The following is a 23,077-nucleotide window of genomic DNA, read 5'->3' on the forward strand; positions in this document are numbered from 1 at the left end:
TTTGAGATTCGGGCCTTCAACATATCTTTAGATTCAGTACTGTACATGAAAGGGTGGAATGTTGGGTGTGTAGGCAAAGGTGAAAATGTGGGCAAGCTTAGGCACATCTATTTAAATAGCTTAGTAGACAGACCATGGTAGAGCCAATGCCAGAGGGAGTAAATAGGATAATTTAGGTGGAAACATCCAAGGACCACACCCTCATTATGAAGTACTTTCTGTCTCTGAAGTCTGTGCAAATGCACCCCATTCTTACCTCATTTGCTCCACCCATTTTTCTGAGACATTCAAGGGTACTGACTATTCTGGTTTCTTGATTCTTGAGGGGCAGCTGAATCAAGAAACTTGATCTCTTTCTGAAGAAACACCCCCTCTTCTTTGTGTGTGAGGTAGGTTCTTTCTGAGAGTCATCCTGTGAAATGAACAGGTGAACACCATCTACAATCCTATGTAGAAGACTTATGTCTCTTTTGTTACTTCAGTGATCCTAAATCCTTACAAATGAGTTCTGAGGTAAATTCTGACTGTGTGTTTCCCCCACGGATGCCAGAAACAACAACCATCTTATGTAACAGACTTCTGTAACAACATTTCTGAGGGAAACAGTATTCTTAGCTCCACAAATTCAATGTCAACCAAATTTCTGCAGTCTTCCTCAATCAGAGAGGTACTGCCCAATAGCCTGTCTGAGGGACTATTTCACCACCTCCTCTGGTATAAAGCTGCAATCTTCATGTTCTCAGAGACTGCTTAATGTGTAGTATCAATTTTTTTCTAATGACTTCAGTTTGGAGGACCACCACATGGGTCTATCTTGAAAAACATCACATTCCTTTAGCTTGAATGATACCTGGTCCTGTAGAATCAGAGCCACAGCTCTCTTCACCACATTACTTTCCAAATTAGCACAGTAATGACACCTCCAAACCACTCAAATTATCATACCTTCATCTATTCTGCAGAGTAGAGCCATATATTTGTTTACTGGTCAATTAATAGCCACCATCCTCCCATTTGACATGTAGATCTACTTTGCTAGAAAATATATCTGCACACACACACGAATTCTCTCTCTCTCTCTCTCTCTCTCTCTCTCTCTCTCTCTCTCTCTCTCTCTCTCTCCCTTCCTCCCTCCAAATGGAGAGTCCTTACTTCATTATTTTGAAAAGTTGGACATTAGACTAGAAAGGTAGGCAGGCACACTCAGTACAGAGAAGAGTTACAAAACCTATGCATGAGGTTTACTCCCATTCATCTTATGTGAGTACAATTATCCCTCCACACTATCTTCTACAGGACATTTGGTTTGTGCTTGGAGACAGTCAGTTCATGATCTTCAACACAACACTTTCCCCAAAGTCATGAACACAAACAGTTCCTGTACAAAGAGCCCTGGGGATATTTTTAAACCAGAGAAAATGTCCAAAAGTCTTACATGCAATCTATGTCTTATCTTTCTGTCTGTCACTTACATTTTTTCTCAAAATGAAACAAAACTAAACCAAACAAAGAAATAAACAAAATGTTCTCTGTGGTTTTATCTCTATGTACTTTGTTCTTTTAAAGCTTATCAGACACATGGCCTTTAAGCCAAACGTGGCAGTTACTAATCTTTCATGCTAACCTTGCAGTTTGGATGTGTCAAAACTTAGCATAGTTGGGCAAAGGAGAAAGTCTACATAGAAAGGCATTTAAAGGATTTACTATTTTCTGTTTATTTTGTTTAGTTAAAGCCGAAAATATCTCAAAATATCCTGGAAAATGAAAACATCATTTTTTTTGTAAGTGGAATGAAAAATGGACTCCTCAAAGTCATCCTCTCAAATATACATGCACTATAGCACACAGACCCCATCCCCCAAAACATACATACACACTATGCACATTGATTAATAGTAAACAACAGATCATTGTAATTGTATTTGGTATTTCTTTTTTTTTTTTTTTGGGGAGCTGGGGACCGAACCCAGGGCCTTGCGCTTCCTAGGCAAGCGCTCTACCACTGAGCTAAATCCCCAACCCGTATTTGGTATTTCTTATTCTACCTTCCTCTACTGAACTTCCTATCACCCAGATCCAGTGACAACTCTCTCTTTTTCTTCTATGAAATTAGTTTTCACATTCCAAAAATGGCTGAGAATATATTGTGTCTGTACCTGCCAAATCCAACAGCCTTCTTTTTCTATTTAGTTTAAGACATACTTCAAGGTAACTAGTCAGAACAGTAGCTCACCCATTCTCAGATACTAAGGATCACATCATACATGCTGATACAACCCTTCCTATTCCTAGCAACTTCTCCAAGAGATATCTAGTATATATTATCCCAGAGATATGAGGAACACAATCCTTCCAAGTTGTGAGTACAACTATCCCTCCACACTATCTTCTTCTATAGGACATTTGGTTTGTGCTTGGAGACAGTCAGTTCATGATCTTCAACAGGACACTTTCCACAAAGTCATGAACACAGACAGTTCCTGTACAAAGAGCCCTGGTGATATTTTGAAACCAGAGAAGATGTCCAAGGTAAGGTGTTATGGTGGGGAATGGATAGCTTAACAACCATTGGCCAATATGTGAAATGGGAACAGAGTCACAAGGTACAAGAGACTATCTCTATAGGACAAGCAAAAAATTCAAGACACCTCTCTCTCTCTCTCTCTCTCTCTCTCTCTCTCTCTCTCTCTCACACACACACACACACACACACACACACACACATACACACACACAGAGAGAGAGAGAGAAAGAGAGACAGAGAGAGAGAGAGAGAGAGAGAGAGAGAGAGAGAGAGAGAGAGAGACTTTCAGGAAGTCCTAATACTGCAGCCCTGACGATATGAATATTGTGATCTGTAACCTTGCTCATTTGGTGACTTTGGTGACTCTTGGACATTTACAAATGCAGGAGAACAAGTAGTTGATTTTGATCACCTCTGATATTCTTGGGAAGAAGTCATTGCTAAGAAATGTTTCTCATGGGACATTCACTTTTTTTTCAGAAAAACCTATATTGACATTGTAGGTGACAAAGTTCCTATTACAAAGAAGGAAGTCTGAGCTAAATAGTACACATGTCCAGCAAAGTAGCCATCAAAGCTTCTATTTATTTTCTTTTCTAGTCATTCAAGGATATTTCCAAATACTTCTCTGAGGAAGAATGGGCAAAGCTGACCAAATGGCAGAAAAGTGCCTACATATTTATGAAAAGAAACTACATCAGAATGACAGACCTAGGTAAAAGGAAGTATTTGTTTGCTTGTTTTGTGTTTGTTTGTCTGTTTGTACAACCTAGGTGTCCCCCAGTCCCTCGTGTTCCTGTCCTATATGTTCATTTTCATTTTTGTAATTGGACATTTTAATTTATTATATTTCAAATGTTATCCCCTTTCCAGGTTTCCCCTCCAGAAACTCCCTTTCCCATTACCCATCACCCTGCTTCTATGAGGGTGCTCCACCACCCACCCACCCACTCTTGGCATTTCCCTACACTGAGGCATCAATTCTTCACAGGACCAAGGGCTTCTCCTCCTAATGATGTCCAACAAGACTATCCTCTGCTACATATGAGGCTGGAGCCATGGGTCCCTCCATGTGTACTCTGGTTGGTGGTTTAGTCTCTGGGAGCTCTATGGAAGAAAGGTAAAGACACTCACTGAGTGTCCGGCTCTTTTCCAATATGTGCAGAGGTGAGAGCAGAGAACAGCTACCATAGGGCTCAGAACTGCAACCTACATTTTCCTGCCCTTCAGGTCTTTGGCTTGTTGGTCCTTATGTCTGTGCTGAATCCCAGCACCCTCCTTACATTTCTCCCTTCTTTGCTCTGTTGAATTTAAAAAAAAACACTTTCATTTCTTCTAGGTGTCATGGTCAACCAACCAGTATTCATGCGTGGAAAGGATCAGATCACAGAATCCTTAATGAAGGAATCTGATGAAGGTTGTGGCCATGAAAATGAAGGTGAGTGGGTAGGAAGAGGCTGTGGAGAATTGTCTTTTCATTTTGATGTTCGGAAAGGTCACAGACACTGCTCCCCTTCCCCAGGTCAGGGCTGATTGGAAAAAAGTTTATTCAGAAAATCACATAGACGATATTGATGTATCAAATTCTAAGATATTTAAAAAGAATTTGTATTATTATGGATAGTTATATATGGATAGCAAATATGTGGCATATTCAGTTGGAATAACATTGTCTTATATCATATCCTAAACAAGGACAGACACACTACACAGAAAGAGAAAGATAAAGGGCAAAAAATGGGGAAAGGAGTGGGAAAGGTGAGAAGAGGGGAAGAGAGGAGAGAAGGGGAGAGATATAGTTCATCTGTATGTCATGGAATAAACCTGCACAGAATAAAAATGTGAATGGTTCAAGAGTCCATATTTTTGAACATATGAATATGTATTATAACAAGACAGAAGACAAGAGTATTCATTTGTTCCTCTGCTCTGACATAAAACTTCCAAAGAGAATCAGAATGTCCTATGTCCCACAGAACTATACTCCTCAGAAAGTAGACCAGATATAGAATTTTGTATAGCATTCTAAGTTACTTCAAGGTCCAGGTCTGGTGTATATATACACAGCTTTTGATATTAATGGAGAATTATTCCACTGTGCAGAAACCAGTAGCACTGGGCTAAAATGCTCACCCTTTCTCACACATTTTAAATAGTCAAAGACATTTTATTTTGAGTTTCATACATGCAGTATTTACAAAATATGATCACTAATACTTTTTACTTTTATTTTTCACTGTCCTTTTCAAGTTCAAGTAGGAAACCTCTTTCAAGCTTGACCACTACTCATGTTTTAACACAGCATGGTCATTAATTTAAGCCACCTGGTTTTGCTCAGTGCCTTTCTCATACACTCATTTCAAGTGAAATGATCTTCATTATTCTACATTGATAATTGCAAATGATACAAATGTTTATGTAACCCGCTTAATGCTGTAGGTAAAATGCAAACAACACGCTAGAATAGGATAAAGCTGTGATGAGGCATAGCCTACATTTTATAAAGTAACAACAGTAGGAGCTTTCTGAGCTGAAATTTCAATTGACAAGGCATAAATAAAGAGAAGGAAAAGCTATGATTCACTTCTCCTCCATGAGATGGCTGTAATGATCAACTCCAGCGTTCACAGAAGTTTCAGGGATTGTTAGAAATATTGGATAACAAGCAATACCTTCTAACTTGTCATCCTCCTATAGGTGAACACTCTAAGCAGATATTTGACATGGAGCATACTAAAGGCCTGAAGGTAAGTATCTCCTATTTCTCTAGGACTTGATCACATTGGTCCCTCAGTATATTCACATGGTTGAGGATGGAAGATGTGAGATGCCCAACTCCCACACCTTTCCTCTGTTCATATCTTTGTTTTCTTCTCTTTTCTCTGTAGTTGTTTTAATTTCTATTCTTTCTCCTTACTATTTTCTTTTTTGTTGTGTCTTTCTTCCTTCATTTCTACTTTGTGGCACAGAGAATGAGTCACAGAGCTTGACACCTGACAGGCAAGCATTCTACCTTTAGGAAAACCTCAACAGACGTGCTTCTCTCTTCTTCACAATGTTTGATGTAGCATCTATAGTATGATAATGATTCTGATAAGTAAACATCTTCAGTTGTCACATTCCCTGGTTGTAGAGTACTAGCCTAGTTGTAACCAAAGTCCTGGCTTCAGTATCCAGTACCACGGACAGTGATCTAAATCACACTCTTTTCTAATATTATTTTAATGAACTAATACAATTTAACCTCTTGGAACCAAAAAAGGAATCATAATTGATTTCATCAAATAATAATGAGTATGTGCTTATGATTCATTGCTAATACCAACGATGAGGCTCTTGTGCCTAAACATGCTAAAGTATTGGCCTAAGCAGCAGTTCCACTGAGTTTACATCCCATAGCCTAGCACAGACTATTGAAATGAATTCATGTCTTCATTAATGTCTAAGATTCATGGGAGACTTCCTTTGGGTATTCTCTCACAAATGAAACTCATTCTTCCCTTCTAACACTTATTTTTCCAAGAAGGAAGCAAGAGATGGACTCTATGAATGGGTCTCTGAAATGACTGGAGACAGTAGAGATTTCATTTTAAACACCACCCACTGTGATCTCCTTCAAGACATTCTCTACACATTTGAACTCTCTGATTCACAGTTCCAGCCAAGTCAACCCCTTCATATGTTTTTGATGTGGAAGCTTCCGTTGCAGAAATTAATCTTTTCTGGAGGGTTTTAATGGATCTGTGAGTTGGTGGCCAGCAAGGAAACTATTAAGAATTCAATTTTAAAAGTACCATAAAAAGCATTCAGCTTTACCATTACTCCATTTAGCTTGCTTTCTCTTCTGTGGTGGCATGCATATATCAGAACTGTGTGAGTTGATGACACTGAGACCTTTGAAGGGCATGTAGGGAGACTTATCAAATCAAACCAAAAACATACAGGAAACAAAAAGAGTAATGTGTTTATAAACCAGAATCTGGTCTACTTCATCAAGTTGTGCATGGATTCTCTACACCATGAATGAACAAGATGAAAGAAATACAGCTCAGTATTCATGGCTTATGACTCCCCTTGACTGAAGAAGAGTTGGAACAGGTATCCATTTGTCTAATACCACATACAGTGTTCTCATCGGGATTAGGAGTTTTGACACACCCATCACCTCACTCTTTGATGCCTAGATTATTGTGGCTCACTTTTTCCTCCTTTCCCTACATCATCTCCACACAAAATGCTGGTATACAGTGCTTTCTCCTTTCTTTCATTTCCTTTATTGTCTATGTAATGTTCCACAAGCTTGTGTGTAGAAGACCTGTCATTTTGATACTCTGTAATTTTCTATTTTCTCTCTTTACCAAAATTTATGTAGACCACAATACCAGTTATATGAACATCATTTAAGTTTTCCTTAAAATTTGTCTAGAAAAAAGATAAAGAATATTTTAGTTCTGGGAAATGTGATTCATTTAGTCCATTCTTTACACTTGTAAGTTTCTGTTTTACTCTGTATTTAGGCACAATAATGAAATAACCTCCAAGATATAAGAAAGTACATTAATAAAATATAGGAAGGAGACCCAAACATCAACACTCTGATATGGAAAGAGGCACAGTCCAGGCTCCATTGTTTGAAACAATTTACAGATAGTTTAACAGTTTCTAGGAGAGTCAAAAGAGTTGTGTACTGATAAATATTTACCTGAGGAGTGTGAGACATTATTTATTGCTGTCTGTTGCCACTGGTAACTTTTACATGACATTTCTGATGAGGAACCCTAATTTCATTGGTTTTTCCAACATGAAAGAGATCATGTATATATATATATATATATATATATATATATATATATATATATATATGGTGTAAATATATATTCATAATGTATGTATATATTCATATACATTTGAAAATGTCCAAATAACTTTTGTGTGTTGAAAACACTTTGGAAAAAAAGGAATTGGGTGTTTTGCACTGAAGAAGTGCTACTGGTACATTTTACATGTTCCCTTAATATTTGAAAGATCCAGAAAGAGGTAGCATGAAAAGGAAATTGCATAAAGAGAATGCCAATTGCACATGACTCAAGAAGGGCTCAGAGATGCATGAATACCCAAGCAAAAGCAAGTGAATTTCAGAGATATAGTGATATGGCACAAGATGATCGAAATCAATAGGGAAACACCAGTTAGCATTCCTGGTTCCTTATTGTAATATGGTCTGGTTATGTGGCATGGGCTCTGCACATAAACAGGACATAAAAAGCTGCCAGCACTTTCTCCTAGGTTAGGGTAGGATATCATGATCATGCTCTGACTTCATTTATAAGCCATGTTGCACAGGGCAAATGTTCTACATGCTCTGAATTTCAAATCCTTAGTTTGAACAGTCACTGTTCATAAACTCTTACAATCATTCCAGTGAATCCAAATTTTCTCACAACCTGACAGTTTTTCTTTGTAGGAAAGCCTGGACTATGAAATACAGACAGGAGAATGTTCTAGTGAGATGTGAGATGGGGAATTATCTGAACCTGAATAGAAGAATAGATGTTCATAACTAAAATGGCCTTTGGACTGTATTGATGTTGTTCTAATATCAAGCTTTTTGAGCCAGAAGATATCAGACTAGAGCATGGAGAAGGGCTATAACCCTGTGAGTGGGATCAGTTGTCTGCTCACCTGGTAAAATTGGGATGGACACCTGTCTCCAGAACTAGTTTTCACTTTGCAACCCTTCCTCACATCAGGACCCAAGTGGAGTCATGAGAGTGCCAGAAAACAAAGATTTCAGAAAATAAAACATATCCTAATGTTTGATGTATGCAGTGTTAATGAAGAAAATCACTACCATGTAAGTGAACCCTTCACACCTTTCCTACATCCTTAGAAAGGAGCATCTTTCCTATAGTATAGTCCTTTGTTCCCCAAATTACTAACATAATCTAATCCTTTGAGGTACAACACTCAGGCTTAATGAAACATCTCACACCTGCCCTACTCTTATCCTTCATATAAGAGATAGAACCTGTAGTCGTCTAAGTCCCCAAACCTCGTGTCAGTATCAATGTGCAGGACACGTAAAGGACAGGTTAAGCAGTCACTGTGACCTGTGTAAAGAATTTGCTTGAGACAAAGGTTCTGTGGCTTTTCTGGGAAGGAGGATGAGTTGATGACTGCATGATAATTCGTTGGGATTCTCAGACAATTCTTTTTCTTCACTCCCCTTGTCTCATCCCAAAACAGGGAAAAGCTTGTGAGAAGAATTTGATGATCATTCAGAATCACGGAAACAACTCTGGTATCCTAAATATCAAATGAAAGGAAAATTTCCCACAGTGAAGAGTTAGTGTCAGTAGTTTTACTCTGTGCCAGACACCCTCTGAAGCCTCTTCATTCTCTGTTTGTTTGTCTGTTTATCTGTCTGTGTGTTTAGGGGTTTTGGTAAGATTCATTTGTATTATCATTTAGAGGAATGCTTGTGGTTGCCTGTGCAAGTACATGACACCTAGATTTAAGTGCCTGTTGACATCAGAAGAAGGCATTGCATTTCCTGGAGATGGAGTTAGGGACAGTTTTGAGCTGCCCAATGTGTGTGCTGAGAACCAGTTTAGATCCTTTGAAAAATAAGCAAGTACTTTTCACTGTTGAGGCATTTCTGTAGCCACCAAAGCCTAGTAATTACACTGTGATAAGTTGGTAAATGTTTTTCAACTTCACTAGAAACACTGCATCACCATTGCTTTCATTCTGTGCTATTCAGGGAGCATTGTTTCAGCCACTTGTGGAACACTCTATTACCACTGCTGTGACTGAGTGACAAGCACTCTGCTAGCATTTTTCATGATCAGTGTCAAACACTCTGTTCCTTCTGGTTAGCATTATGTGTTGAATATGCTAGATGCCTGTATTTCATTGAGTAAGGAGTAAATCTAAAGTATGTTGCTATCTGTTGTCCTGGAATTATTTGAGTCTCATTCTGTCAGTCATTTTCTCTACTGAAGTGTTCTACCTTTTTCTTACCCAAATATGAACATTGCAAACAGTGCTGCCTTATGATTTAACATATTTTTCTCTGAACTTCCATGATGTAGAGAGGACACAGACACAGACACAAACATACACACACGCACAGACACACAGACACACACACACACACACATAAAGGGGGAAGACAGATAGACAGACAGAGACAGACAAACAAGAGACAGAGAGACAGAGAGAGAGAAGAGAGAACAAACCATTAAACCGCTATGCACAACTATCACCTGCTCTACTCCACTGGAAGTATGTCTGGGCTTGTGCTTCTCACTATGTTACTAGTTAGCATATGCTGCACAGGGAAAAACCTATCCTTCATTACCCCTGAGTCAGTCACTGTCACATAATATGTATAAAAGTTCCCCAATTATTGTTATTTCTTTCTTGGATTTGTATATGGGGGATTATTTATGACCAATTCTTAGAAACAAAATAGATGAATCACAGATGTTATATATTCAACAAGTGTCTAATGAACATAATTTGTGTGCTCAGTACCATTCTAGGTCCTTGAAGACTGGCTTTCTGATGAAGTCTTGGTTTGGAAGAATCCTATCCTATTATATACTTGCAAAGTATAGAGATGATGCAGTCAACTTTGATTAAATGAAGAAGACTCTATTTTAGAACATTGTATGTTGGAAGAAATGAAAGTCCCTCATGTTAGGTGATGTGTACAATGGTGTTACTTTTGTTAGAACACCTGATTTCGTGCTTTCAGCTCTGGGTTCAACTCTCAACATTGAAAAATATTCTTAACAATGGTTTTGAAACAATGTTCATGTTTCTCTCTAGAACATAGTATTTATGGATTGATAGCACAACACAGAAATGAGTCTCAACTCATTCTCTTTAAGTTGCTCAGTAATTTCCCAGAGTAGGTTAGCTTCACAGAATCCCTAGAATTCATACAAAAAGATGCTGGTGTTTGAGTACAATGATTAGTTTCCTAAAACAGACACTGAAATTGATCTGATTCATACATTTTGTTGTTGTAGTAGTAGTTGGTGGTGGTGGTAGTTGTTTTGTTTTGGTTTTTGTTTGTTTTTGTTTGTTTTAGTTTGCTTTGGTTTGGATGTTTGCTTGTTTGCTAAGATGTTTTCTCCTCTTCAATGTGGAGAAAAGAATCCAAATAAAGTAGAAATCTGGGGAAAATTAGCCATGTAGATGTGAAGATCAAGAGCAAGTTTGCATCCAGTGAGGAAACAAGTTTGAAGAGGTTAAGTAACTTCTTCAAGACTGTACGGAAGTAGAAGCAGGGAGACTGGAGCAAGCTACTATCTTCATCTTGATTTCCCAACAGACCCTATTAACAGCATCAGTTTTTCCTGGTTTTATAGCCTTTTGATGCTTTTTGATCTTAACTACTATGTATGTTCCCATGGATCTCTGTCCTTCATGCCATCATGTAAATTATAGACTTACAAAATCCTATAATATCAAACACATGAGGCCCTACATTAAATACCATTAAATACCAAAAATTTTAAATCATCATTTAAAAAATAATATTGTCTCACAGAACACAAATAAATCAATCTGGTACTCACCTGAAGGCTTCATCTGTAATGTTTTCATGTTGCTAGAAGGTATCTCTTATGCTACAAGAAAAGAAAAATAATGACCAATTTCACCCCGCTGTAGCTCTGTAAACTGCAACAATTGGCCTGATAAGATGTCTTCACTGGTGCAATTATGTTAGGAGTGTAATGAGAGTAACCAACCACTTTCTGATTAGCTGTAATATCTATTTTATTAGATCAAATTCCTACCTGACTGTTTAAGAGGTAAAGACCAGAGAGCTCTGAGATCCTCATTATCACCACCAGCCTATTCACCAACGCTCCCTGGGAGTAGCTGCAGCCCTTGCCACCTGTCTAGTCACCACTGCCTCAATCATGATTGGTGAGGCCCAGCAATCATGCTTACACCACCATCACCCCCAAAATCTCTGCCACCAAGTCAGGCTCCACAAGTAGCTGTGCGGTAGTGGAAACCTGATAGGCACCCTCCTGCCGGGATAAGGTCTTCTTCACAACAATGGTTTAGGGAGCAGTAAAATGGTCCAATGTAAGGAACTGATTCAGTTTAATCAATAGGAATGACACCAAGGAAGATGTATTTATGCACCAGAGTACCATAAAGAAGAATAACCCCAGGAATTACTTTGTGTTATAGAAGATGCTGAAGGAGAAAAGGATGCAGAGACAGAAAATGTAACAGGTCCTGGAGGAGTTCCCGTTGAAGGCAGTAGATACATGAAAGACCATAACAATTATAGATGCTATCTAAGACAAGGAGCTCCTCCATTCCATTACCAGCAAAAGTACCAAAGTAGTGAGAGTGAACAAAAGAATGTTGTATCAAAAAGAACTCTCAAAGGTCAGGCCCCAAAATGCTGCTGGCTCTGTCATAGATGAAGGTTCCCATCTTATAACATGAGGAGGCTTTATGCGCATTGACCACAGTATTCCAAACCCTCCTGTGCCAGTTAAAGTGATGACAGTCTTGACAATCAGAGTATAGGAGAGCAAGGTAGGCCAATGAGACTAAATATACATAAGGACAAGATTCCTCAGTGGCCCTCTTCAAAAACAGTCTAGAGAAGATAGCAATGAGAAGGACAAGGAAAATCAATGAGATGAGACCCGAGGTCAGCAGGCACCTCTGTTGTTGTATAAGTATAAAAATAAAACACTTTTTTTACCCACTCTAGGTTCAGCACCACAGTGCCCCAAGATATCTGATAGATATCTTAATCTTAGTCAGCAAAGTCTCTCACCTGCTTTGCTCCATTCCATATCACACTGGCAAAGGCCTCTCTCTGAGCCTGGCACCAATCTCTCTACCCATCCACTTCCCAAGGTAGGCTGCCACCGTGGCAGAACTATACATCCTAATTGTGTGGCAGCTCAGTGTCCCTAACCACTGCACACTTTCTTACACTTAAGTCGCTACAAGAAAGAGCAGACAGCACAATAACCTTTGCTCCAACTGATAAGATATAACTATCCACCTAAACATACAAAGCCTTATATACATCCATCCCTTAAGAACATTCATAACAAAAGGTAAACAACCAGAGAGTAATCTTAATGTCAGCTTCCATGTTCTCTCCACCATGGCTTCTCACTGTCCCTCCTGTCTCTGCTTTTGTCCGATCCACCAACTGAGAATTCATGAGCTAGCAAAGGTGACCAAGGTGAAGCAGAGTAAATTCAGGCTTACCACTTCCACCAACTTTCAGTTTTGTCATACAGCAAGAAGAAATGAATATGAAATTTCAACAATAAGGAGTGAATAAAAATTGGAGCTGAATTGGGTGCCTACTTGACCACATATACTAGATCTATTTATACTAACTATGTAGCATGTTTTTATTATTTTGTTTCGTTTTTTACTTAAAGACGTATCTTTTGGTAAAAACAAATGTGCTTTTCTTTTTGTTTGTTTGTTGGTTCCTTTCTTCTGTTATAAAGCCTGTTTTTTTCCCTCAATAAACCTTTAATGATCTTTAAATTAATTCATATTTGGATAAATTGAAACTTTAAGAACTTCATTTTTAATTTGTATTAAAAGTTTAAAACTTGATGTTTCAAAAGGTCTTTAATAAGGGAGAGAGAGAGAGAGAGAGAGAGAGAGAGAGAGAGAGAGAGAGAGAGAGAGAGAGAAACAACCTGTAACTAGAAGATCATAGACTATAGAGGAAAATTCAATACAATTTCTTAGTTAAATGGACATTACTAAAATAATAATGCTTCTAGTATTTTATTTCATTTTTAATTGGATATTTTATGTATTTACATTTCAAATGTTATCCCCTTTCCAATATCTTCCATCTCCCCTCCCCTTCCCCCTGCTTCTTTTGAAGATGCTTCCACTCCCATCCACCCAATCCCACCTCAACATTCTGGCACTCCCCTACACTGGGGAAACATAGCTTCACAGGACCAAGGGCTTCTCCTCCTATTGATTTCAGAGAATGCCATCCTCTGTTACATTTGGAGCTGGGGCCATGGTTCCCTCCATTTGTACTCTTTGGTTGGTGGTTTAGTCCACAAGCACTCTGGAAGGTCTGGTTGGTTGATATTATTGTTCTTCCTATGAAGTTGCAAACCCCTTCGGCTCTTTCAGTCCTTTAACTAACTCATTCATTCGGGTCCCCGTTTTCAGTTCTTGGTTAGCTGCAAGCATTCTCGTCTGTATCAGTGAGGCTCCATCAGAGCCTTTCAGAAGACTTTCATATCAGGCTCCTGTCAGCAAGCATGTTTTGGCATCAACAAAAGTGACTAGGTTTAATGGCTTCATAAGGGATGGGTTCCAAAGTGGGACAGTCTGAGGATGGCATTTCCTTCAGTCTCCACTCCAATCTCTGTCCCTGATTTTGCTCCCCTTTGTCCCTTGAGTATTTTGGTCCCACTTATAAGAAGGAGGGAAGCATCAATATTTTGATCTTTCAACTTTATGAGTTTCATCTGGTATATGAATTGTATCTTGCGTATTCTGAGATTATGGAATTAATATCCACTTACCAGAGAGTACATACCATGTGTATTTTTTGTGATTTGGTTACATCACTCGCAATATTTTCTAGTTCTATACATTTGCCTAAGAATTTCATGAAGTCATTGTTTTTAATACCTGAGTAGTACTCCATTGTAAAAATGTACCCCATTTTCTGTATCCATTACACTGTAGAAGGACATCTGGGTTCTTTCCAGCTTCAGGCTATTATAAATGAGGCTAATACAAGCATAGTGGAGCATATGTATTTGTTTTACATTGGAGCATCTTTAGGGTATATGCCCAAGAATGGTATAGGTGGGTCCTCAGGCAGGACAATGTCGAATTTTCTCCAGACTGATTTCCAGAGTGGTTGTACCAGCTTGCAATTCCAACAATGAGGGAGGGTTCCTCTTTTGCCACATCTTTGCCACTAGGTACTGTCACCTGAGTTTTTGATCTTATTCATTCTGACTGATAGGAGGTGGAATCTCAGTGCTGTTTTGATTTGCATTTCCCTGATGACTAAGGATCTTGAACATTTCTTTAGGTGCTTCTCAGCCATTGAATATTCCTCAATTGAGAGTTCTTTATTTGGCTCTATTCCCCATTTTATAATACGGTTATTTGACTGTCTGGAGTCTATATTTTTGAGTACTTTGCATATATAGGATATTAGCATTCTAATGGATTTAGGATTGATAAAGATTTTCTCCAATTGTGGTTGTCATTTTGTCCTATTTACAGTGTCCTTTGCCTTACCGAAACTTTACAATTTTAGGAGGTCCCATTTGCTGATTCTTGATAGTGAGCATAAGCCATTGTGTTCATTGCATGAAATTTTCCCTGGCACCCATGGGATCAAGACACTTCACAAATGACTCTTCCTTATTTTTTCTACATCTTTATTAAATTGGGTATTTCTTATTTACATTTCAATTGTTATTACTTTTCCCGGGTTCCAGGCCAACATCCCCCTAACCACTCCCCCTCCCCTTCTATATGGGTGTTCCCTCCCCATCCTCCCCACATTACTACCCTCCCACAAAAATCCTGTTCACTGGGGGTTCAGTCTTGGCAGGACCAAGGGCTTCCCCTTCCACTGGTGACCTTACTAGGCTATTCATTGCTAACTATGCAGTTGGAGCCAAGGGTCATTCCATATATAGATTTGGGGTAGTGGCTTGGTCCCTGGAAGCTCTGGTGGGTTGCCATTGTTGTTCATGTGGGATCTCAAGCCCCTTCAAGCTCTTTTAGTCCTTTCTCTGATTCTGAGAAGGGGGTCCCTTCTCGGTTCAGCAGTTTGCTGCTGGGATTCTCTTATGTATTTACCATATTCTGGCTGTGTCTCTCAGAAGAGATCTAAATCCAGATCCTGTCAGCCTGCACTTCTTTGCTTCATCCATCTTATATAGTTCAGTGACTGTATCTGTATGGGTCACATATGGGGCAGGCACTGAATGAGCTTTTCCTTCAGCCTCTGTTCTAAACTTTGCCACCCTATTCATTCCCAAGGGTATTCTTGTTCCATTTTACAGAAGGAGTAAAGCATTCGCATTTTTGGTCATCCTTCTTGAGTTTCATGTGTTCTGTGTATATAGGGTAATTTGAGCATTTGGGCTAATATCCATCTATCAATAAATGCATACCATGTGGGTTTTTCTGTGATTGGGTTACCTCACTCAGGATGATATTTTCCAGTTCCAACCATTTGCCTACGAATTTCATAAAGTCATTGTTTTTGATAACTGAGTAATATTCTATTATGTAGATATACCACATTTTCCTCTGTTGAAGGGCATCTGGGTTCTTTCCAGCTTCTGGCTATTATAAATAAGGCTGCTAAGACTGAACCCCCAGTGAACATATTTGTTGGGGGGAGGGCAGTAATGGGAGGAGGATGGGGAGGGGAACATGGACAAGGGGAGGGGAGGGGTTAGGGGGATGTTGGCCCAGAAACCAGGAAGGGGAATAACAATCGAAATGTAAATAAGAAATACTCAAGTTAATAAAGATAAAGATTAAAAAAAATAAGGCTGCTATGAACAAAGTGGAGCATGTGTCTTTGTTATGTGTTGGGGTATCTTTTGGGTATATGCCAAGAGAGGTATAGCTGGGTCCTCAGGCAGTTCAATGTCCAATATTCTGAGGAACCTCCAGACTGATTTCCAGAATGGTTTTACCAGTCTGCAATCCCACCAACAATGGAGGAGTGTTCCTCTTTCTCCATATCCTCGCCAGCATGTGCTGTCACCTAAGTTTTTGATCGTAGCCATTCTGACTGGTGTGAGGTGAAATCTCAGGCTTGTTTTGATTTGCATTTCCCTTATGACTAGAGTTGTTGAACATTTCCGTAGGTGCTTTTTAGCCATTCGGCATTCCTCAGATGTGAATTCTGTGTTTAGCTCTGAATCCCATTTGTAATAGGGTTATTTGTCTCCCTGTAGTCTAACTTCATGAGATTTTTGTATATTTTGGATATAAGCCCTCTATTAGTTATAGGTTTGGTAAAGATCTTTTCCCAAACTGTTGGTTGTGATTTTGTCCAAACAACAGTGACCTTTGCCTTACAGAAGCTTTATAATTTTATGAGATCCCATTTGTCGATTCTTGATCTTAGAGCATAAGCCATTGGTGTTTTGTTCAGGAAATTTTCTCCAGTGCCCACGTGTTTGAGATTCTTCTTCTATTACTTTGAGTGTATCTGGTTTGATGTGGAGGTCCTTGATCCACTTAAACTTAATCTTTGTACAGGGTGATAAGCATGGATCGATCTGCATTCCTTTACATGCTGACCTCCAGTTGAACCAGCACCATTTGCTGAAAATGCTGTTTTCCATTGGATCATTTTGGCTCCTTTGTCAAAGATCAAGTGACCATAGGTGTGTGGGTTCATTTCTGGGTCTTCAATTCTATTCCACTGGTCTACCTGCCTGTCTCTGTACCAATACCATACAGTTTTTTCACAATTGCTCTGTAATACTGCTTCAGTTCAGGGATACTGATGATCCCGGAAGTCCTTTTATTGTTGAAGATAGTTTTATCTATCCTGGGTTTTTTGTTATTCCAGATGAATTTGCAAATTGTTCTGTCTAACTCTCTGAAGAATTGAGTTGGAATTTTGATGGGGATTGCATTGACTTTGTAGATCGCTTTTGGTATAATGGCCATTTTTACTGTATTAATCCTGCCGATCCATGAACAAGGAAGAACTTTTCATCTTCTGAGATCTTCCTCAATTTCTTTCTTCAGAGGCTTGAAGTTCTTATCATACAGGCCTTTCACTTGCTTGGTTAGAGTCACACCGAGGTATTTTATATTATTTGGGACTATTATGAAGGGTGTCATTTCCCTAATTTCTTTCTTGGCTTGTTTCTCTTTTGTGTAGAGGAAGTGTAGTGATTTATTTGAATTAATTTTATACCCAGCCATATTGCTGAAGATGTTAATCAGGTTTAGTAGTTCTCTGGTGGAACTTTTGGGATCACTTAAATATACTATCATATCATCTGCAAATAGTGATATTTTGACTTCTTCTTTTCCAATATGTATCTCTTTGATCTCTTTTTGTTGTCTGATTGCTCTGGGTAGGACTTTGAGAATGATGTTGAATAAGTAGGGGGAGATTAGGCAGCATTATCTAGTCCCTGATTTGAGTGGGATTGGTTCAAGTTTCTCTCCACTTAGTTTAATATTAGCTACTGGTTTCCTGTATATGGTTTTTACTATGTTTAGGTATGGGCTATGAATTCCTGTTCTTTCCAGGACTTTTATCATGAAGGAGTGTTGAATTTTGTCAAATGCTTTCTCAGCATCTAATGAAATGATCATGTGTTTTTTATCTTTCAGTTTGTTTATATAATGGATTACGTTGATGGTTTACTGTATATTAAACCATCCCTGCATGCCTGGGATGAAGCCTACTTGATCATGAAGGATGATTGTTTTGATGTGCTCTCAGATTCGGTTTGCAAAAATTTTATTGAGTATTTTTGCGTCAGTATTCATAAGGGAAATTGATCCGAAGTTCTCTTTCTTTCTTTGGTCTTTGTGTGTTTCAGGTATCAGAATAATTGTGGCTACATAGGAAAGAATTCAGTAGCGCTCCATCTGTTTTAATTTCATGGAATAGTTTGGATAGTATTGGTATGAGGTCTTCTATGTGGGTCTGATAGAATTCTGCACTGAGCCTATCTGGACCTGGGGTCTTTCTGGTTGGGAAAGTTTTAATTAATGCTTCTACTCCTTTGGGAGTCATGGGGTGGTTTAAATGATTTATCTGTTCCTAATTTAACTTTGGTATCTGGTATCTGTCTAGGAAATTGTCCATTTCCTGCAAATTTTTCAAGTTTTGTTGAATATAGGCTTTTGTAGTAGGATCTGATGATTTTTTTAATTTCCTCTGAATCTGTAGTTATGTCTCCCTTTTCATTTCTGATTTTGTTAATTTGGACACACTCTCTGTGTTTTATCGTTAGGCTGGCTAAGGTTTACCTATTTTGTTGATTTTCTTAAAGAAACACTTTTTGGTTCTGGTGATTTTTTTATATTCCTTTTTGTTTCTACTTGGTTGATTTCAGCTCTGAGTTTGATTATTTCCTGCCTTCTACTCCTCCTAGGTGTATTTGCTTCTTTTTGTTCTAGAGATTTTAGGTGTGCTGTCAAGCTGCTGATATATGCTCTCTCATATTTTTTCTGCAGGCACTCAGAGCTATGAGTTTTCCTCTTAGCACAGCTTCTATTGTGTCCCATAAGTTTGGGTATGTTGTACCTTCATTTTCATTAAATTCTAGGAAGTCTTTAATTTTTTCATTTCTCCTTTGACCAGTTTCTCATTGAGTATTGCTTTGTTCATCTTCCATGTATATGTGGGCATTCTTTCCTTATTGATATTGAAGACCACCTTTATCTTGTGGTGATCTGATAAGATGCATGGGATTCTTTCTATGTTTCTGCATCTGTTGAGCCCTGATTTATGACAGATTATATAGTCAATTTTGGTGAAATACCATTATCTGGTGAGAAGAAGGTATATCCTTTTGTTTTAGGATAGAAAATTCTATAAATATCTGTTAAGTCCATTTGGTTTATGACTTCTCTTAGTCTGTCTATATCCCTGTTTAATTTCTGTTACCATGATCTGTCCATTGATGGGAGTGGGGTGTTGAAATCTCCTACTACTATTGTGTGAGGTACAATGTGTGCTTTGAGCTTTAGTAAGGTTTCTTTTATGTATGTAGGTGCCATTGTATTTGGAGCATAGATATTTAGTATTGAGAGTTCATCTTGGAGGATTTGTCCTTTGATGAATATGAAGTGTCCTTCCTTATTTTTTTGAAGACTTTTGGTTGAAAATTGATTTTATTTGATATTAAAATGGCAAGTCCAGCTTGCTTCTTCAGACCATTTGCTTGGAAAGTTGTTTTACAGCCTTTTAATCTGAGGTAGTGTCTGTCTGTTTCTCTGAAATGCATTCCTGGTAGGGAGCAAAACGCTCAGTCCTCATTGTGTATCCAGTTTTTTAATCTGTGTCTTTTTATTGGGGAATTGAGTCCATTGATGTTGAGAGATATAAAGGAATGTTGATTGGTGCTTCCTGTTATATTCGTATTTGGATGTGATATTATGCTTGTGTGGTTGTCTTCTCTTTGTTTTGTTGCACAGCGATTAGTTTCTGGCTTTTTCTAGGGTGTAGCTTGCCTCCTTGTGTTGGACTTTACCATTTATTATCCTTTGTAGGGCTGGATTTATAGAAAGATATTGTATAAATTTGGTTTTGTCATGAAATATCTTGGTTTCTCCATCTATCATATGTGAAAATTTTCCTGGATACAGTAACTTTGGCTGACATTTGTATTCTCTTAGGGTCTATATGACATCTGTCCAGGATCTTCTGGCTTTCATAGTCTCTGGTGAGAAGCCTGGTGTAATTCTGACACGTCTGCCTTTATATGTTACTTGACCTTTTCCCTTACTGCTTTAAATATTTCTTTCTTTGTTTTGTAAATTTGGTGTTTTGACCATGATGTGACAGAAGGAGTTTCTTTTCTGGAGTTCTGGAGTTTCTTTATTTGGAGTTCTGTACGCTTCTTGCATGTTTATGGACATCTCTTTCGTTAGGTTAGGGAAGTTTTCTTTTATGATTTTGTTGAAGATATTTACTGGGTCTTTGAACTGGGAGTCTTCACTGCTTCTATACCTATTATCCTTAAGTTTGATCTTCTCATTGAGTCCTAGATTTCCTGTATGATTTGTGACAGCAACCTTTTCCGTTTTACATTATCTTCCACAGATGTGTCAATGGTTTCTATGGAATCTTCTGCTCCTGAGATTCTTTCTTCTATCTCTTGTATTCTGTTGGTGATGCTTGTATCTATGGCTCCTTGTCTCTTCCTTTGGTTTTCTATATCCAGGGTTATCTCCCTTTGTGTTTTCCTTATTACTTCTATTTCCAATTTTAATTCCTTCACCTGTTTGATTGTGTTTTCCTGTAATTCTTTCAGAGATTTTTGTGTGTCCTCTCTATAGGCTTCTCCTTGTTTATTAGTGTTTTCCTGCATTTCTCTGAGGAAGTTCTTTATGTCTTTCTTGAAGTCCTTGAACATCATGATCAAATGTTAATTTAAACCCTAAATCTTGCTTTTCTGGCGTGTTTGGATATTCACTCTTTGTTTTTTGGGAGAATTGGGCTCTAATGATGCCATGTAGTCTTGGTATCTGTTGCTTTGGTTCGTGCACTTGCCTCTCATCATCAGGTTGTCTCTGGTTCTAGCTTCTTCTGCTTTTTCTGACAGTGGCTATACCGTCCTATTTTCCCTGTGTGTCAGGAGTGCTGTAGACCTGTTTTTCTGTTCTCTTTCAGCCAGTTATGTGTAGAGAGTGTTCTGCTTCCAGGCGTGTAGTCTTTCCTGTCTACTGGTCCTCAGCTGTTCCCGTGAGCGTGTGTCGTGAGTATACCAGGCAGGTCACTTGGAGCAGAAAAGTTGGCCTTACCTCTGGTCTCGGGTCTGAAGTTGCTCCTTAGGGCTGGGTGTCAGCTCTCCGTGGGGGCAGCAACCAGAAGAGCCTGCCCCACCTTCTCTCGGGTCCCTGTGCACATGGGCCCAGATGGCACTAGGCATTTTCCTCTAGAGTCAGAAGTGTGGGTAGAGAGTAGTCTCCTCTGGCTTCCCAGGTGTGTCTGCCCCTCTGAAGTTCTAGCTCTCCCTCCCACGGGATTTGGGTGCAGGGAGCTATTTGACCAGGTCACTTAGATCTGGGCCAGTCTGGACCACAGGACACCTGCAGCTTGAGTACCCCTGTCTTTCTCTTCCCAGAGTCCCTATACACTTTCCCCTTGGGTCAGGGGTGTGGGCAATGGTGGGCAGTACTTGCGGTCTCTCCTGCCCTGCAGTCTCAGGAGTGCCCTCCTGTCAGGGCAATGAGGTCTCTCTCCCACAGGGTTTGGTAGCAGGGAGCTGTGGGCTGTGATCAGCGAAATTCAGACTCCAGCTAGAAACTGTTCTTCCTTTTTTATTGTATATTTTTATTTACATTTCAAATGCTATGCATTTATGGTTTCCCATCCATAAAGCCCCTATCATATCTGCCTCCCCCTTCGTCTATGAGGGTATTACCACATCCACCAATCCCTTCTCCCCTTCCCTTTCCTGAGACATTCCCCTACAATGGGGACCCAGGTCCAGGCAGGACCAAGGTCTTCTCCCATTTGTACCAAAAAAGGCCATGCTCTATTACATATGTGGTTGGAGCCGTGGGTCTGTCCATGTGTACACTTTGGATGTTGGTTTAGTCCCTCGGTCCTCTGGATGGTTGGCATTGTTGTTCTTATGGGGTTGCAAAACCCTTCAGCTCATTCTATCCCTTCTCTAACTTTCTCCAACTGGGACCCTGTTCTCAGTTCAATGGTGGTTGTGAGCTCTGCTTCTGTATTTCTCATGTTCTGGCAAAGCCAATCAGAAAACAGCTATATCAGGCTCCTGTCAGTATGCACTCCTTGGCATCAGCAGTATTGTCTGGGTTTGGTAACTGTATGTATATGGCTGAATCCCTAGGGAGGCAAATTCTGGATGGCTTTCCTTCACCCTCTGATCCATACCTTGTCTCTGCATTGCCTCCTATGAATATTTTTGTTCCCCATACAAAGAAAGGCTGAAGCATCTGCACTTGATTGTCCTTCTTGATCTTCATGTAGTCTCTGGATTGCTTCTTGGGTAATCCAAGCCATGGGGCTAATATTGACTTAACAGTGAATGCATACCATGTGTCCTTTTTTGTGATTAGAGTCCTTCACTTAGGAAGATATTTTCTAGTTCTATCCACTTGACTATGAATTTCATGAAGTCATTGATTTTGATAGCTGAGTAGTACTCCATTGTGTATATGTCCCACATTTTCTGTATCCATTCCTCTGTTGAGGGATATCTAGATTTTTCCAGCTTCTAACCATTATAAATAAGGCTGCTATGAAGATAGTGGAGTATGTGTCCTTGTTATATGTTAGAGCATCTTTTGGTTATAGATGGGTCCTCATGTAATATGATGTCCAATTTTCTGAGGAACCTTCAGAATGATTTCCAGAGTGGCTGCACCAGTTTGCAATCCCACCAACAATGGAAGAGTGTTCCTCTTTCTCGACATACCATTATCTGTTGTCATCTGAATTTTTATCTTAGCTATTTTATCTGATGTGAGATGGAATCTCAGGGATCTTTTGATTTGTATTTCCCTGATGACTAAAAGTTGAACATTCCATTAGCTGCTTCTCAGGTATCTGATATTCCTCAGGTAAGAATTCTTTGTTTTGGTCTTTACCCCCTTTTTAAATAGGATTACTTGATTTTCAGGGGTCTAACTTCTTGAGGTCTTTGTATATATTGGATATTAACTTTCTATCAGGTGTAGGGTTGGTAAAGATCTTTTTCCCATTGGTTGGTTGATGTTTTGTTCTAAATGACAGTGTTCTTTTTCTTACAGATTCTTCGCAATCTTATGAAGTCCCATTTGTTG

At 39.0% G+C, this 23,077-nt stretch overlaps 1 protein-coding gene across 4 annotated transcripts; it reads left to right on the plus strand.

The window, feature by feature from the left end:
• Positions 1-313: 313 nt before the first annotated feature.
• Positions 314-10,338, plus strand: Ssx1l1 (SSX family member 1 like 1). 4 transcript variants are annotated; one of them, XM_087601195.1, is made up of 9 exons: positions 315-389; positions 1,728-1,781; positions 2,399-2,529; positions 3,125-3,239; positions 3,864-3,962; positions 5,222-5,271; positions 8,275-8,378; positions 8,771-8,825; positions 10,061-10,338. In XM_087601195.1, exons 3-7 carry the CDS (start codon positions 2,464-2,466, stop codon positions 8,323-8,325), a joined length of 381 nt encoding a protein of 126 aa, XP_087457321.1. In that variant the 5' UTR covers positions 315-389; positions 1,728-1,781; positions 2,399-2,463; the 3' UTR covers positions 8,326-8,378; positions 8,771-8,825; positions 10,061-10,338. The 4 variants fall into 4 exon arrangements, with proteins under 4 accessions (XP_087457320.1, XP_087457319.1, XP_087457321.1 ...); XM_087601192.1 differs by lacking the exon at positions 10,061-10,338 and having other exon boundaries at positions 327-389; positions 8,771-8,867; XM_087601194.1 differs by lacking the exons at positions 1,728-1,781; positions 8,771-8,825 and having other exon boundaries at positions 314-389; positions 10,061-10,201.
• Positions 10,339-23,077: the final 12,739 nt, after the last annotated feature.

Source organism: Rattus norvegicus, chromosome X (genome assembly GCF_021556685.1).
Source record: "Rattus norvegicus strain SHRSP/BbbUtx chromosome X, alternate assembly SHRSP_T2T, whole genome shotgun sequence".
Classification (NCBI taxonomy): Eukaryota; Metazoa; Chordata; class Mammalia; order Rodentia; family Muridae; genus Rattus; species Rattus norvegicus.